This window comes from Siphateles boraxobius, unplaced genomic scaffold (genome assembly GCF_051911475.1).
Source record: "Siphateles boraxobius isolate OS27281-9 unplaced genomic scaffold, OSU_SipBor_1 8, whole genome shotgun sequence".
In the NCBI taxonomy this organism is placed as follows: Eukaryota; Metazoa; Chordata; class Actinopteri; order Cypriniformes; family Leuciscidae; genus Siphateles; species Siphateles boraxobius.
Genome location: NW_027509208.1, coordinates 39,042,712 through 39,061,279, shown reverse-complemented (window position 1 = coordinate 39,061,279; position 18,568 = coordinate 39,042,712). Strand labels below are relative to the sequence as shown.

Below are 18,568 nucleotides of genomic sequence, written 5' to 3'. Positions count from 1 at the left end.
AGGCCTAGTACCTGTATTTGAGAACTGCTGTGGTACAGTGTTGGAATGATTCTTACATTGCTCTTAGACTGATCGCAGCGTCGCTTATCCAGAAGTTTGTTGAGTTCACCGGACCGTAACGCTCCGTTTGTAACGGACCTTTGACTCGGAACTAATGAAGAAATGAGACGGAAACAAACGATGACAGAAGTTAAATACTAAGTCATCTAGCAGATGCTCAGATGTAGAATTTAATATTTTAATTTGTCCGAAATTTCGACACGTCTTTTAACTGAAAAGGCCCTATGCGTAGGCTACATAGCAGACTAACCTTTTTTTAAATGTAGGCTGCATTTTATTAGCTAGGCCTATATAAATTAGCTATTATCGTTATTTTTAAAGATTTATATTAGAATGTGAACATTTTGAGGCCTTCATTACTTTTTTGTTACTTTTTGTTTGTGTGCGTGCATGCGTGTGTGTGTGTCAGGGGTCTACCGTTATTTTGGCAGATTGCTCATTTTAATTAACGCTCATTTTGCGCGCATCTGGCACGTGTCTAGATTTAAATTAATTTTTAAGATTCCGTTTAGTTCACTCAAGGAAAAATAATACACGGACGGTCAGTGTTGTTTGTTGAATGAACGAATGAATGAATTTGCAGTTGGTCATTTGTCGAGACATCTCATTCGGCACATATTTTGACAGATAGGCTAAGAGACGGGAGAAAAAACTGTTTGCCTACCGTTATTAGAGATTGTAAGTAGGCCTAGTTAAAATCCTACGAACAGTTTAACTGACAGGTTAATCTTTCACTATTATTGATTCTACTTGGGAATCTAACGAAAAGGACAGAACAATCCGGAGTCATGGTCATGTGTTGTTTGAGGTAAATTTAGAATCATGTAGGCCTATTGTCTAGCCTACTCGTCAAACATAAAGTTTACGTTATAAATGTACAATGTTGAATGAAATATCTCGTGTTTTTGTCCCAACAGAGTGAAAATTAATTTAGTGCACTTCATTAAATACACCACGCGCTGAAACTGACGCTGCGCCCCTCCCCCTCCAAATCTATTAGCATATAAAACTGTGTGTGTGTGTGTGTGTGTGTGTGTGTGTGTGTGTGTGCGTGGTAAATGTAGGTCACATCGATGAGGACTGCATACTTTGTAATTAGAATGATCTGGTAAACACCTTATTCCGTGTTTTAGTGCAGAAAGCTGAATAGCCGTTAGGCCTACTTAACGGACGCCGACACCATATTGAGCCGCGAAGATGAACTTCATTTGGCCACTTGTCAGCAAACGTTATTGTCAATATAAAGCGTAGGCTACTTAGAGATAATCACAATGTTTTAATTAAACTTAGACTATCAAATATGCTATATTTCAAGATTCACGGCACTTACACTCTAGTCAAATGGGGACAACCCCATTACATTTTTTACATAAAATTTTAAACCCAACGGTTGGGTTTTGTCCATATTTAACCCAAACATGGGTTGAAACAACCGAGCATTTATTTCGTGTAGCCTATAATTTAATAAGGAATGCTCTGAGAAGCTTTTTGACATTTTTGATTAAAAAAATAGTTTTTTATTTATTTTATCAGCAAGTCTAAGTTTTGAACGATCATATCCAGCAATTTATCATTTTAGCAAGCTGATCTGCTCATAAATTAGCCATCGTGAAATTTGCTAAATGTTGGATAAAAAGTTTGGATAAAAACACAATGTTTACAAAGATATCAGTCTTCATGATTTCTATCAGTGTTTTCGTATTAAAAACCTTTATGTTTGAGTGGCGGCCAAAACATTTCGATCATGCATGTTGATATGGTTTGAAATTAATTCAGGCTTTTATGAGTCTTAGCTTATGATTGTTGCTGTTCTTTATGATCTGGTGGCAGCCAGCTGCCAGTCACAGTTTGGGACGCTTTTAATCCAATGTTAAATCAATTACAGTCAACTCATGGGCCAAACTTGGACACCTCCTCTAAAGTTTCATTTTGCATCTGTTATTTTTATTTCTAATTTTCCATGGATTGGTGGTGGATTTACGTGGTGAAACGATCTCGAGAGCTCTCCAGACCGAACAGATGGACTCGAGCCCTGACCGGTACAGCGTGCATATGTGCATCCGCTGCTGTGCGCGTTAAGCCCTATTAAGACTGTCTACCGTGCAACTGGTGCTTCTCTCAATCCCGCGAGCTCTCGCAGACTACACAAGCGAAAGCTTCTAATCCCTCACGTGAGAGGACAGGTTCTCTCGCGCTCACATCGTGTAATTTACAGTCTGCCTGGAGGCCTTAGATATATATCTGAAACCAGACCGTGTTATTTCATAAGAGCCTCCTGCTGGGCGATTCATATCCACCGTCACCTCGAGACCTTTACAGTGCATTTACAGCACAACAACCAGCTCTTTTTACGTCACTATTCTGTTTTTAGTTATTCAACTTAGCCTACCATTTGTTAGCTAAAGGCTAGTATTAAAATCACTATGATTGTATTAGCTTAGCTGACTAGCCTACATTGTGCCATGTTAGTCTGAATTCGTCCTGGTCTTCTTGGATCATATATTTAATTTCTTTCTGTTTTGTTTACCAGAGAGGGTGAGAGGGACAATGATGTAGGCCTGCTAGTTCAATAATGTGTCTACTTAAAATAACATCAGTCGTTTTAGCTCGCCCATTAAATGAAAATAAAAAGAGGCTTCCCTTCTATCATATTGTTTTCCGAGTAAAACATTTATGAAGCGAAATACGTCAGTATGTGTATGTTTGTGAGAGGATCCTCCCTTTGCGCTCGAGGCGTCTCCGTGCGCCCTTCTCATGCACGAGGGCGCGAGCCCGCGGTAATGGCGGTAATTTGGGTTAAATAAAGGGAGCATCAGCTTTTTAAACACTTAAAAACTGCCAAACCTCTGGCAGACACCAAAACCTTTAGAGTTGAGTGTTTTGCTACTGGGGAGGGAGGAGACATTCAGAAACACAGAATGAGAACGAGTGGGACTCACTTAAACACACACTCACATTTGCACATGAGCAAAAGTCTTTCCCATGAACTGTTAAACGTCATTAGGCTACGTTTTATTTCCCTAGGAAAAAATATAGCCTACAGTTATTAATATTTCGGACCTTTATGACAGGCTGTGGGTAATATGGGTGTCCGTGTCTTGTCATGCACCTGTGTGGTTCTTAAAGCATAAATTTGTCCGACATGCTGATTTAAGCGATAACCCCCTCATGCGCGCTCCACTCATCATCCTAAACGTGCACAAAATACTTCCAGCGTGGGTCAGACCGTCACTGTCCCGGTTCGGTAAACGACACAACAGAAACAAATTGGCTGCAAGAGGATTAAAAGTGACCAGAGAGCATCGATGTTTTCAAAAGTCATTGCTAAAATACGTTTATGAAAGTATCAAAATACTAAATTAATTAGGCTAAAATAAAAATGTGTGGTCTATTTAAGGTACAACCGATGATAAAGAGATAGTCTATAAATAGGATAATAGCATTAAAGCAGTCTTTAAATAATACGTACATTCAATATTATTCTGCTGTGTAATGTTTTCGTAACATTATTTCCAAACGAATTTTTCCATTTAAAATGGACAAATTTCTTTGTGTGGTAATAATTAAGAAAAAGTAAAGGGAAATATTCGTTCTACCATGAACTGTACTTCCAATTAAATTTGCTTTCATGCAACGTGTCTATCTTTCAGTTAAATAGAAAGGTTTAATAAAACCTATTAAAATCACGCTATATAAACAAATGAAATAACGAAACATAATGTTTAATCGTGCAATCAAAATTACAGTGAGACAAAATACACCGGGTTAAACTTACGTGTTGTTGGGTAAAAAATCCAAAAAGCAGGTAAAAGGTAAAGCCGCGAGGAAAACCGAGACAAATAAAACTGACCCTTCTACAGAAAGCACTAACGACCTTAAAGAAATGTCCACAAAAATCTTCAAAAATGTTGAAAGCGCACTTGGTTCCTTATTAGGCGAAGATACAATATTTATTCCGTGTCTCCAGGGATGAGGCTGCTCTCTCTATTGTCCTCCCTTTCCTCAATGCTGATGCTTAATTTTCAAAACTTCTATATTACCAAGGGACCTACGACATCAGCCGGAGAAATACCCAGCAAGTACAAAATCCGAGCCAGGGAGCGCTTTGTGCAGAGGGGAGGCATTTCAGCCGCTTTTACCGACTGCGCGAGGCGACATTTCATTTTCACGCGCTATTTTGGGGATTTTTTTTTTCTTTCATTCGTCCAACAGCGCGAGGAAATCGAGTTATTGGATCGCGAGAATGTCAGCCACATTTCCGGGACTGGTGCACGATGCGGAGGTATTTAAATTCATTTCTTATCACCTCACAATAATTTCATTTAATTTAGCGTATAGCATCACATGGAGGAAAATTATGATCACTTAGAAAAGCGGAATGGAAGTTAAGACTTCTGGAGTTTGCTGCAAAGGCGAGGATAAATACTAGCCTATTCGGTTCTGGTGAAAATACCTTTTACTACTTGCTTTTTTCGGGTTTCGAATGTAAAAATCTCCAGTTATTGGAACCATTTGCTTGTTATTTTTTTTTTATTATAAGTAGCCTAGCCTAGGCTATTAGTAGTGCATACTATCGTGTCTTGTGCTTTATACCTGCAGTGAAACGGGCGTAGATTGGGACAAAAAGCTTTTAATGTCGTTTGCACGGATGTAGTAATAATAATATAGTCAAATAACACACTCCGTGGCAAATGATAGACAAGTGAGGGAGGGAAAAAACGCTGTGAGCTCGTGTAGCAGTTTGCAGTGTGTTTCACGCACTCCCTCCCAGGCACGGAGAGATGACATCGCCGTCAGGTACTTTTCTAAAGACACTTTGAGCTACTGTGTGTGTTTGTGTGTTTGGGGAAGGTTTGAGTTTCCGCCGCGTGAGAAATGCGCGCGGATCCCTGCGAGCGCGTGTAAATGACATCCCTCATATTTTTCTCTTTTTTCCCCGCACAGATACGTCACGACGGATCAAACAGCTACCGTTTGATGCAACTCGGATGCTTGGAATCTGTGGCCAACTCGTCTGTCGCTTACTCTTCATCGTCTCCGCTTACATACCCAGCTACCGGAACCGAATTTGCCTCCCCGTATTTTCCCACGAACCATCAGTACACGCCCTTACACCACCAGTCCTTCCACTACGAGTTCCAGCACAGCCACCCGGCCGTGAACCCGGACGCGTACTCGTTAAACTCTCTCCATCACTCACAGCAGTATTACCAGCAGCTGCATCACGGCGAACCGGCGGACTTCATCAACCTTCACAACGCCCGCGCGCTCAAGTCCTCGTGCCTGGACGAACAGCGGCGGGAACTGGGCTGTCTGGACGCGTACCGCAGGCATGACCTGTCAATCATGAGCCACGGCTCTCAGTACGGCATGCACCCCGAGCAAAGACTGCTGCCCGGGGCGGGTCTAGGGCTGCCTCCACCGGGGGCCGATGACCTACAGGTACAACTTCTACCGTACTTGAAGCACAAAATACACACACTCAAATGTGTTGCCATCGTCTCACATGCGGGCTGAAGAGAAGTCGACGCCTTCAGGGATGTTGAAGCCTATATAGTCACTTTCACTGCCCGAACCAGAAGAAATTATTGCCCGAGGGCCCGAACAAAAAACAACAACAACAATAAAAAAAAACCTTAAACATCCGGAGAGATCGAGAAAAAAAATTGAGGCCGCTCGAGCGATCACTCTCTTTTCGGCCTATTCGCTTTCGCACAACGAATTAGTTTAATAAGACACAACAAATTATACTGTTTCGAAATAAAATAAGCTGTGTACAAACGAAAAAAAACAACAACAACAAAAAAAGTCGGTATAAGAAATGCATTAATTTACTAACACGTCCAACAAGACTTTTTAAAGCTATAGTCTATATTTTGAAGCGTTTTCAAGCACCATATTTCAGTTGGTTTAACAGGCGGATTTTACATATTTAATATAGTGAATATTGAGAAGTCTGAATTCAGCAGCGCGTATGTCGGGCCTCGCTGCTGTAAAGCCGCGGTTCCTTTTTCCTCCGTTAAAAGGCGGATTAAGGGCTTGAAAAAGTGCGAACAAAAGGCAAATCCTCCGCAGTAGAGCACCGTAGTTTATCCAATTTAGGACTTAATGTCAATCAACTGGTTATTTATGCACAGACATCTGAAACAGCTCAAGTTTAACTGGTGAGTCAAAAATATGTTAAGATCAAAATAATGATCCAGTCCTTTAAAAATATGCAGCGAGAGAGTGAAGTTGAATAGATAAAATATATGTAGCCTATTTGATAGAAAATATTCTAGATAGCGGGTGATATTTTGGACATTTTACTTCATTGCATGAAATAAAATTTGTAATAGTACATTGACTAGGCTATTTAAATGATATCGACACAATTAATGAATTAATAGTAAAAATACTCTATAAAAGAATAGAACATTGCGCAATGGTATTAATGACTAATAAAAAATATGTGAAGTAAATGCATACATTTGTATTGCTTTGACTAATATAAAAACTATAAATATATTTGTTGCATAAATAATTAATTGATTGTCTTGGATTTTCAGGCCCTAAATAATGTGGCCAAAAAAACTTCTAAAACAATATAGGTAGTCTTTGTTTTCTATTTAATTTTACATAGGCTATTTTACATTTGAATCCAATTTCAGAACATCAAAACTGTTTTAATTCTATTTTAATATCGATGCAACTTTGCAATATGTTATTTTTGATCACTTTTTGTGCGTGGTATAGCCGTGGAAGTTTAGGCGTGTTCAAAACAAAAATCGTAAAGATTAGTTTTGGTATTGCTGTCGCGTGTTCAGACATTCTGCACGCGCGCACACACACACACACAAAAAGGCCCACATGAGAACAGACAGCAACACATACGTCCCGTGAAAAGGTTTTGGACCTTTCTTTGGTGCTGAATGAAACCGTGCGCGCGGTGAAGGCCGTGGAACAGATGCGGGCAGTCTCGTGCGCACAGGCGCATCTTTGAGCCGCTAAACAGATTTGGCACGCGGAACAATAGAAGCTGCCGCACCTTTAACACGCACACGCGTAATTTATGCCTGATCCGACGGGTTTGTATATTGATTTTATAATCACTTTAACTGCGGGGAAAAGAAAAATAGAGCAGGAGTTTGTTAAAGGGTTACAAGAGCACGCCAGTATGGTGTCAGTGTGGATGTGAGCGTGTGTGGGTGAAATATGTGTGTGAGTGAATGCGTTTTTTTCTTTTTCTTTGAATGTGTGTGTCTGACTTGGCCTCCAGACTGGTCGTGGCTCGTGAGACGGATTAACTCTTTTCTTTTGATGCAATTCAGTGTTCCTTTAGCTGATGACATCACTGATAAGAGAATAAATAATAATCTTTGTCTGACATAACAATGTAACAGGTTCCGTTACCTCTGCAGTTTATCTAACCACGTGGTCTGTTTAATGTGTCATAAACGGCTGGCCAAACACAAAAACTGATCACAATGTATAAGATTTGTTCAATATTGGTCATCAAGTTAATATAGCCTATGTTTCTGTGTTTAGGGATCTGTTGATGGTCAGTGTGGACTGGTGTTAAATGGCCAAGGAGGAGTGATCCGGAGAGGTAAGGTCACAACACTCATACACACTCACTGATCATTTCATATTTTTCCTCATCCCTTCTACACTGTAAAAAAAAAAAAAAAAAAATTAGAAGCATGAAATAAAACAAAGTACACAAGAACATTCAGTCTTTCTACTTCAAAAATGCACTTTTAAAACAACGTGTTGCCAATTGTTTGTGAAATTTACTAGCACATTCTGATTAAAAAATGTCAGTAAAATTTTCATTAGGTCAGTCCTGTCTTTCAAATGATTTTAGTCTTTTATAATAAAAAACAAAAATAAATACAATTATATTTCTATATGTATTAATTGATTTCCAGTGACAAGATAATTATTTAATATTTTAGCATAAGCATTTTAATTTCAAAATAATAAAATTCAATGTTAGTTTTATCCATGTATTTGACCCCCCCCCCCCCCCCCCTTTTTTGTATAAAATGTTTTTAAACAGAAAAACAAGTAACCTAGGTCTTGTATCATTTTAGTAAAAAATTATGGGAAATATTTTTTTAATTGTCTTTTTGTAGAAAGAACTCAAAAGGAATTGCATGAATGTAAATTTCAAACAACAGGGCTAAAACAACTTAAATTATTTATTGCAAAATAATTACAACAAAGAAATAATAAACATTTCAGTATTGGTAATTAATTTGGCTATTAAATGCATATTGTATTTACATAGCCTAATGATGTAATATTTATTATTTCCTCAAGCAAAAAGGTGCAAATTGATATTGTCTTTTAACTTAACGTTATTCTATAACGTTTTTGAAGGCAAATATCAAGTAATCTAGGCTAAGATTATTTTTATTATTATTTTGATGTTTTGTTGTCATAGATGTTGGTGTTTTTTACGTGCATTGTATGGAAATTAATGTTATCTTTATTCCTAAAGCACTTTCACTGTTACAGTTTATTTACACTGTCTTTCTAGCTGACGTTATTCATAGAAAATTTACAATGAATTAGTCAGAGAAAGCATAATTAAGGGACTGTAGGCTATATTGTTCAGAAGTTCAAACCCCCATAAAACACACTTTTTTATTAAGGTCATTCTCCGTTGACAGACGTTCGAGATAATCTCAGAAGAATTTCTGTATTTTTCTCTGACTGCCGCTGTATTTTGTAAAATCGCGAGTCTTGTGTGGACGAATCGAATCGTGTTTACGTTTCGTAATATTTTCTTAATATCAGTCGCATCTTTGTCTGCATGTCTCTTTAAAGCAGCAGCGGATCGACACACATGTGGAGTTTGCCATAAAGCGAACGGTGTCTTGGGCGCTTAATTTTTAATAAACTCTGTCTAGGTGTTGGGCTCGCCATCACTTCCAGTTAATGGTGTGCAGGATTTAGCCGCGAGCTCCGCCGCTCCGACCATCACAACCAATAATCATTGCTTTACCTCGCGCTCCGGTATCGATAGCTTCTCGCGCCTCGGGCGCACGCTTTGATATGTTAATGCCGCGCGGCTCCAAATTCAGTGGAGATCATATTAATGTTGTTCACACTGACTGCAGCTTTGGCTTCGTTGAATATTCAGATAATCTTTTTCAAAAGAAATCACTCAAGAAACGATGATCCTACTTAGAAAAGTCGTCTGTGTTTTAATCATGATTATCCCTCTTAGCTTTCAGGAATTTGATCAAGCTTCACCCCGCCTTTATACGCGCGCGCACACACTCTTTCTCTAATGTGTGTGTGCGCGCGCGTGTGTGTGTTTTGGGTGCTGGGTGATGAGTGTAAACATACACCACCGCTACAGTTGAAATAGAAAAAGAATGACATTTGGCCTATGTCTTTTTTTTCTTTAATTTTCGTGGCAAACTCGCAAAAAGCGCTTGATTCGCTTTGTGATCGCTCGCGCGCTGCCTCGGGCTACTCTCCCTCGCGCTTAAATACCCGCTATCGCCTCTGGGCCCGGCGCGCGCGACCAGACTACCGGCAATAGCTCTTTTTCAATTGCCCTTGGCAACATAAAATACAAACTACTTTGAATCAAAACATTTTGGGTGGAATTAATGTGAAGTGAACTTGCATGCTAGCAGAGATCTTGGGTTTGTCAGAGCGCTTTAGGGTGACTGATGAGGAGCAGGTTAGAGGCCCACTATAGCCAGAAAACCCCTTCAGGAACACACACATCCACACTCAAACACAAACACACACAAGTGGCTATATAAGGTAGCCACACATTGATTCCAGCTCAGTCTGAGCATGTCATTTATAAATCTTTACAACATAAACTGATCTATCTATAGTATGGATTTGACATACAAAGCTTAATAAATAAACATAATATTTAATAAATGCACAAATGGACAGCTCCTGTACAAAACATAATTGTTCATACAGGTAGTTAACTTAACTAGTTGGAATGCAATGCTACTGCATTAAAAAATGATGGCATTTTTAATTTATGATGCAATGCATGCAGTTATTATGTGCTCATATTATGACAATATGGAATATATTCACTTTTGAATTTTTTTTATGAATTGATGTAAATTCATACACCACATGACCTTTTAAAATCAACTATAAAGCAAAAAGCTGTGCCCAATTCCCTTTTTTTTTGACCCACCTACAGTACACATTCATTTATACATTCATATATATATTTATCTGCATGGACAACCACCCATATACATTTGCAACGCTTCAAAATAGTTGGCTGTAGCAAAATAAAAGCATATTGATCGATTATGCGATCTGATAGAAGCTTTATTCAATTACTGGTGATTTTCTCATTTGCACCCACTAACAGAACAGGCCAGCACCGTCACCGGTCATTTGTAAAGATTTGACATGTTGTGTGTTGTTGTGTACAGGTGGCACGTGTGTAGTGAATCCTACAGACCTGTTCTGCTCTGTACCAGGAAGACTTTCTCTTCTCAGCTCTACCTCAAAGTACAAGGTCACCATCGCTGAAGTCAAACGCCGCCTGTCTCCTCCAGAGTGTCTCAATGCCTCACTACTCGGTGGCATTTTAAGAAGGTAAGAGACCCGCTTTTAACACACCTGAAACTCTTTAGAAAAACGATATATTAAAGCATCAAAATCTGAAGCAACTAAAAACATACAGCATTTGCACACAAGTCCTATAAGAGAAGCACAGGGTTAGCGTTGGTTGGCACAACAATGTTACCTACATTCAGTCCGAAGACTGCCAATCACTGAAATATGAAGGAAGACTCCTTTTTTACATATAGTTCAATGGCAAGACATCTGAAAACGACAGAAAGAGGGAAAATAGATGGGACATGGAGTCCTGGACACTTAAACCAGAGATAAAGAAGAGAATGAGGCTGTATGTGAGAGCGAGATGGAGAGGGAATGAGAACAGTGAAGCTGAGGCTCCATTATTGATGAGGGACACAGACTGGAGAGCAGAAATGAGGCCAGTGACGAGAAGAGTGGAGAAACACACACACACACATACACACACACAGGAAAAAACATCCTGTTAATGCACAGGTTCATTAACGCCTGCAAAAACACAAGAATCACTTGCAGAACATTCACAAATTGGATATTGATTGTTAAATGAATATTTGCACATTCCAGCCTGAACTCATTCTGCATGGACATGAATGAGCAAACTGAGCACTGTGATCCTGTTTGGTCCTGAGTGTTTGTATTCATTGAAAAATGCAAGGACTCGCTTTAGTTGTCACACAGCCACAGTTCTCATGTGCTCACTTACGAATGTAGGTTTGTAGAGTGTTAAGGTTTAATAATGTAAAAGTGCTTTGGGAGGAAATGACTGGATGAGAAGGGCATGTGGATATGAAATGTGACACGTGCAGTGCACGCGTGTGAGTAAGTGTGTTACTGATGGACTTTCTCCATCTGTGTGGGTCAGGGCCAAGTCAAAGAACGGTGGTCGCTGCCTCAGGGAGAAACTGGACAGGTTGGGACTCAATCTCCCAGCAGGCCGCAGGAAAGCAGCCAACGTCACGCTGTTGACCTCTTTAGTGGAAGGTTTGTGCTTTTTTTTCCTTTTAAAAATGCTGCTTTTTGAAGATGTTCTTGTGTATTTGGTTCAATGCTAATCTGATGCTAGATGTTTGTACAGTGACTAATTTTATGAATGATTTGGTTTGTTGAAGTTGCTTAAAGAAAGCAATTTTACTCTGAGATTAGTAAAACTGCACGAAATATAATGGCAACTTGTTTTCATTTCATTTCGTTTTATTCAATATCTAGTATTTAAAAGCATTCTTGTAATACATTAGGTTGTTTGCCTTGATATCGGAGTGTTTACATCAGAAAAGCATCTGGTTGAATTTCTTCATTTTTGTTGAGGATGAAATCTGTTAAGATTGAAACATCTATTCTACCATAAAAGAAAAAGTCGGAAATATTTGTAGTCTACAGACATAATATTTATTACTCAAGGGAAGTACGAAATGAATTGTAATGATATGAGACCGATTGATGCAACATCTATGCAATTTTTCAGGCAGCATTTAGAGAATGAACTGAATTCCGAGCTTCATCTTTCCTCTTCTGTGTGTGTGTGTGTGTAGGGGAAGCGCTACATCTGGCTCGGGACTTTGGTTACACCTGTGAGACAGAGTTTCCCACCAAAGCGGTCGGGGAGCATCTGGCCCGCCAGCACACGGAACCAAAGGAACAGAACGCGCGCAAGAAAATGGTGCTGGCCACCAAGTAAGACGGCAACTCTTTAGTGCTTTCAGCCAAACCTGTTTACACTTACCACTATATTGGATAGACATTTAAAGTCTTGAAATAATGAGACCTTCATATGCACCAAAATCCACTCTTAGAAATAAAGGTTCCAAAATGGAGTTTTCGCAGCAAAGCCATAGAAGAACCGCTTTTAGTTCCCCAAAAGAACCATTGTTTCTTAATGTGAAGAACATTTTAATAATCAGAAGAACCTTTTCCACTATAAAGAACCTTGGAATGGATGTTAAAGGTTCTACATGGAACTACAGATAAAGAAGCCAATAAAGAACCTTTCGTTTTAAGTGTATATATGAACATCTTCTAAAACAGATGCGAAACGGCACCTTAGAGAATAATAATTTGAAAAAAGGTTTTGTTGCTGATGATGTGTTTTCATGCATGTGTGTGACGTGAAAACTAAGATCTCATTAAATCTCCTTTATGCATTACTTATGAGGAATGGCACTTTTGTTTTATTGTGAGCGTTCCAATGCATTTTCCAGATGCGTCTTTGTAACTGAGTTTGAATGGCTTTGTGTCTCCAGGCAGATCTGTAAGGAATTTCAGGATTTGTTAAGTCAAGATCGATCTCCACTCGGTTCCTCTAGACCAACACCTATTCTGGACTTGGACATTCAGAGACATCTAACACACTTCAGGTATAGAGTCAAAGCCTGCATGCAAACATATATGCGAATGCAAGTATTGTTGTTAATAAGCATTTTCTGTTGTCTTCCTCAGTCTAATCACGCATGGATTCGGTACGCCGGCGATTTGCGCGGCTCTTAGCACCTTTCAAACAATCCTCAGCGAAATGCTTAATTACCTGGAGAAACACTCAGCCAATAAGAGCGCAGGAACGCCAGACACCAGCCAGATCAACTCCAACTCGGACAAAACACTGCGCAAAACCAGCGAGGCACAGACGAAGGACGGTAAAATCGAGAAAACAGAATGACTCTGACGCAAGAGTGGCCGCTTTCCCAATTCCTGATCTGAGCCCGAATGGGCGGGCCTTGTTCAGGGCGTGGCTACTTGGGGCGGGGTTACAGGGATTTTATTCCATATTCTTTTATTTATATAACTGGCATAACTTCCTACAACCTCAACTTTCCCTGTATGTACAAATCAGTCATTTCATTCTCACTACGCAAAACACACTAACCATTTTCATTATTTTATAAGTTATTGAATAAGTTATTTTGCTTAAAGTTTGTCTGTATGTAATTAGTTTAAATAATGATTTTAAAGATGCAATATCTTTTATTAAAAGACTCACATTCCGTTTCTGCCAAGACCTAATTTGAGGTCAGTTTGAGACTGTAAATGATGACAGGCAACTTTCCCTGTTGCGTTAGTTACTGTATATTGTGCATGTTAAACTTTGTACACCATCTGAAACGGACATTCCCCACTGTTGTTCCAGAACACAAACTCTTGACTGCATTTGTAAAAAAAGTTATATATAAATATATAAATTCAATCTTTTCTTGTAGGCTTTGAACTACATATATAATAACCCTACATGCAAACTACTGGTGTTCAATAAAGCATATTGCTCAAAGTCTTATATTAACTCGGCTTGGCTGGGCTTGAAATTCATGTGCTTCTTGTGTGAATACAAATCATATTGTATGTGTATTTGCAGTGCTACTGTTATGGATTTGACACATTAATCATTAGCCTAATCAATCTCAAATTCAACTTAACCTGCTATAGCCAAACCTTCTCACTCATCTACGTTTGTTCTGTTAAATAAGTGGCTTTTACTCAGACAAGAAGTGTTCCATGGCTGACCTTCCTCTCAGGCGTCTCCTCATCCTTTGTCTGGAGATCTACCTTCCTTCAATGAGCCTGAAGACCTTTATTAGCGGGTTTAGGTCTGTTAGAATTTTAAAATGAACGCTGGAGGAAAGTATTTGCTTTTCTTCACTCACTTACACTTTCACAGAGGATGGAAATACCCAGTGAACTCATTCTACTTAAAACACTGAGAATATAATGAATGAAAATAATAATAATGAAAATGTGGTTCAGATTACATAATAGTTCTTTAAGTCTCTGTTAATTAAACCAATTTCCTTCAGTGTATTAACTCAAAATATTAAGGCAACCAGGTAGCATACCTTAACTTTAAGTTAAACCAACACTTTTTGTCGAATTGTTACATTTTATTCATTCCAAAAACCATAATCACACAGGTAACTTGATTATTTGGACAAAATGCATTTTCATTATGATAGAATACATTTTAAATGTAAATAAAGCTTTTAGAAAAAAGGCTGATGTAGGATAAATAAGCCCCCAAACAGCACAGATCATTAACAGCAGAGAAAGACAAACATGCTGTTGCACCAGAAGGCTTTACAAAGTCAATAACTGGCTGACAGATCGATGCGAATAAGCTTTTCACAAGATAAAAGCGATTTACATTCATATTCACAATTTTTTGAAGAAGGCCGCTGTCTGATCTCAGTACTGAGGACGTTTCTATAATCAACGTCAGCGTTAACGAACTTAGCCTAAATATCCAAATAACACAATCTTAGGAAAACCCAAACAAGTAGGACTAATCAGCGCATTTATTGTTTACGAGTGTGTTTGATCAGTTTGAGCGATTTCTAATACAAAGTTCCGCTTCAACTCGACCAGTTTACGCCGTGAGTAGCCTAGCATAATTAATTAGCCTTGCCTACATGTTCAGAAGGTAAAATGCCAGTCCAGGCAACTCAAAACCAAACAATTCGCATTTAATATACCTATTTAAATAAACATTCAGTGTTTTAAAGAAACACGTAATTATTTGTCAAGGGTTTGAGTCACTGTTCCTCCAACTGGTCAGGTTTGGAGTTTAATAAATCATAAATAATACAATAACTTTATTTAAATTAAACTAAGGTCTAAATATATTCTTTGCGCATACGATAGATGTTGACATCATAGCCTTTAGGCTAATTATTGCTTTGGCAGTTTTATTTAAACATAGGCCTAGCTAATTATAATTAGGCAACATACTTTCCGTATAACAAAAACTAGGCTATTCGCATTTTTTTCTTTACAAATATGAAAATATAATGTTTTTTTATTCCACTTTGTGAGTAGTTTTTGTCACCCTCAGATTCAGCGTAAACGTTTGCATACAGAGAGAAATATGAAGGTCTGACGGGAAACGTGTTTGTGAAGATTTATATTTTTTTACAAGTCATCGTCCAGTGTCCAGAAGACTGGATCAGGTTTATCATTGTTGAAGACTTTTTGCCCTCTTCTGAAGGTCTTCAACAAGAACTCAATAGATCTTTATCATGTTACTTGCGCGCCACCTTGTGGCTGGTTTGTGTAATGGCAGCGCGATGCCATAACTTTTAAATTATATATACAGTATATATATAATATTAAAATTCTAGAATATAATTGCTCATATATATTTGATAGGTTTGCACATTTAGTAAAAAAAAAAAAGTGCACAGATAAAACAACCAAATCTTTACAAACAATTATTTTGTTTGTCAATGTTTAATATTCTTAGCTTTATGTTTTTGTAAATATATGACAAAGCATGTTTTTGCAATGCCAGAGATGTGAGTGTGGTGTGTGTGTGTGTGTGTGTGTGTGTGTGTGTGTGTGTGTGTGTGTGTGTGTGTGTGTGTGTGTGTGTGTGTGTGTGTGTGTGTGTGTGTGTGTGTTCTCTGAGAATTCGAGTGTGTGTGATTATGTTTCAAATTCAAACCACAGTCTGTGCAGAATGAGCCTAGTTTCTCTCAAACTTCGACATCTGTCATGGCCTCTAGACATGCCCAGAGTGAGTGTGTGTGTGGGTCTGGCACTTTCTCTGTGGCAGCGGGGCTCCTGAAACATTAATCGCAGATTATTTTCACTCATCCATACGTCAAGCAGCATCTCAGTGGCCAATGCAACAGATCTGAGAGCACTTGAAATTGGGTCAAGATCAGTGAGCTCAGTTAGACTCAAAGTCTCAGGGACGAAAATGTCCAACAGTACACGTTTAGTTTCTTTAAATCGCTCTGGAAAACATTAGGAGATGTAGGAAAAATATTGACAATGCAAATTAATTGTCAGTAACATAACTTCCAAAATAGAAAACGACAGGCTATTTCTAGTGACCCAGTGACCCCTTGTGCAGGAAGGAGGAATTGTTCCCTACTTATAAGGAGATCAACTTTAAATCACTGTCTGTATTTAAATAAATTGCTCTCTGATCTTTAGAAGCAGGATTATAATTTAAAAGTAACCAATAATTATAGCACTAATTATTTGTTTTAATAAAACGAAATAAAATTGGTTTTCAATAGCCTACAATAATTTTTTGTGACCTCATATTTTAGCTGTTTCATAAATTGAAAGACTTCATTTAAGACTTGTTCTTGTAAGCTGGTTCTTGTATTGACATTGTCTAATGCCAATCTTTAATGTGTGTTCTTGCGCAGTTTTAAACGTAATTAAACGGAAATTTTCCAAAAATTATGGTAAAAATTTGTTGACAAGCGCGAGGATGCACGTTCTCTCTCTCTCTCTCTTTCTCTCTCTCTCTCTTTCTCTCTCGCTCTCTCTCTCTCTCTCTCTCTCTCTCTCTCTCTCTCTCTTCTATTTTTTTTATCTTGGTAATGCATGTTTTGGATTTAACTAGCCTATTTTTAGTCTCATTCCTAAATGCATGTTTAAAATCTGTAAAAAACTTGCTTCAAGGTAAACTCATGTTTGGTTTCATTTCATTTGCGTGTTGATTCATTCAAGCCATTGTCGTTTTGATAAAACTAAGTTCACAGTATCCACGGTAGAAACAATTCTGTTCAGTAATCGCTTGATTCAGTTTTAAGTGGCGCATCTCTCATCTGAGCTGACGGAGAAGCGTTTGCCTCAATTCTGATTTACAGTTATTAATCGCGTTACCGCGTAATTTAATAATTCCTTAAAGGAATAGGATAGGTTAAAATGCTTGTCACAGTTCATTCCAACCCACAGTTTTACAACCAAATAGCCACATTTAAAGACATAGTTCACTCAAAAATGAAAAAACTGTCATTAGTTACTCGCCCTCATGTCCTTCCAAAGACTTTCGTTCATCTTTGGAACACAAATGAAGATCTTTTTGATGAAATATGAGAGCTTTCTGTCCCTCCTATGACAGCTACACAACTATCACTTTCAAACATCAAAAAGTTCATAAAGACATCGTAAAACTAATCCATATGAATTGAGCGATTTAGTCCAAATTTTCAGAAGAGTCTCAATTGCTTTATATGATGAACAGATTATATTAAGGCTTTTATTCACATATAAACATTCATCAACTCACACATCAGTTGGGGTGTGTTTGCTTGATGTGCCAGAACCAGAGGTTCATTCTCCTGTTACGCAGCATGCTTGAGCTTCCTCAAGAACCAATGAGGTTTGATCTCCTGCGTCAATACGGTTCGGTTGAGCTTCTGTTTATGTTCGCTGATTGATGTTTATATGTGAATAAAAGACTAAATTCTGTTCATCATATAAAGCGATCGAGTCTCTTCAGAAAGTTTGGACTAAACCGCTCAATTCATATGGATTAGTTTCAGAACTCTTAATGGACTTCAGAATCAACAGTATCCAAGGGGCGGGGCTTAGCGTAGGATCAGTACAGGCAGGTGTGTAATAGAACCGGGCAGGGACTTAACTCTGCACGAGTCGGATTGAGTCCTTTTGGATGTCCGAAATTTCAAACCATGAAGTTTCATATCATGAAGCCTACATGAAGTTTAGTAAAACTCTTTGACCGTACCGCAAAACCTCTGAAACGTTTTGTTATTCTATTTACATGCAGTCAAAGCCTCAACCCGAAGCGTTGTTTTTGTTGGCTAGTATTAGTTTGACAGTGACCAGCAGGGGGCGCACTGGACCTTCACCGAGGCTTCTGAAGGCCTTTATCAGAGACAGCTGTGGACATCTGACCTCGCTTCTTTCATGCGATTGGCTTTGAGCTGATGTTTGCTTACAGCACTGACAGAAATATGATAGTTGTAGCGAAACACTGATCATTCAAAAGCCTCTGATTTCTCTTATTCAGTGAATAAACAGTTGGCTATCCTTCTATATCTTTAATTGAGAGTTTACCAACCTATAATTTCCCTTTTCAACTGTTTATATAGCCTATATAGGGGTGAATTCAGGTTAACTGGGACACTTTTTGCCATTGAGATGACTAGAGAAAAGTGTCCTAAACAGCCTGAACTCACCC

General features: G+C 38.5%; 1 protein-coding gene across 4 annotated transcripts in view; it reads left to right on the top strand.

Moving 5' to 3' along the window:
• Positions 1–13,903, top strand: part of tfap2d (transcription factor AP-2 delta (activating enhancer binding protein 2 delta)) — an 83,674-nt gene extending 69,771 nt beyond the window's left edge. For 2 of the 4 annotated variants that reach the window (XM_077219783.1, XM_077219785.1), the window contains 7 exons: positions 5,005–5,502; positions 7,588–7,648; positions 10,476–10,641; positions 11,510–11,628; positions 12,177–12,318; positions 12,885–12,998; positions 13,081–13,874. In XM_077219783.1, the coding sequence (XP_077075898.1) occupies positions 5,038–5,502; positions 7,588–7,648; positions 10,476–10,641; positions 11,510–11,628; positions 12,177–12,318; positions 12,885–12,998; positions 13,081–13,297 (1,284 nt within the window). In that variant the 5' untranslated portion in view covers positions 5,005–5,037 and the 3' untranslated portion in view covers positions 13,298–13,874. Of the gene's footprint in view, positions 1–4,723; positions 4,858–5,004; positions 5,503–7,587; positions 7,649–10,475; positions 10,642–11,509; positions 11,629–12,176; positions 12,319–12,884; positions 12,999–13,080 lie in introns of those variants that run through there. The other 2 variants (XM_077219786.1, XM_077219784.1) reach the window with 2 other exon arrangements.
• The last annotated feature ends 4,665 nt before the right edge of the window (positions 13,904–18,568 follow it).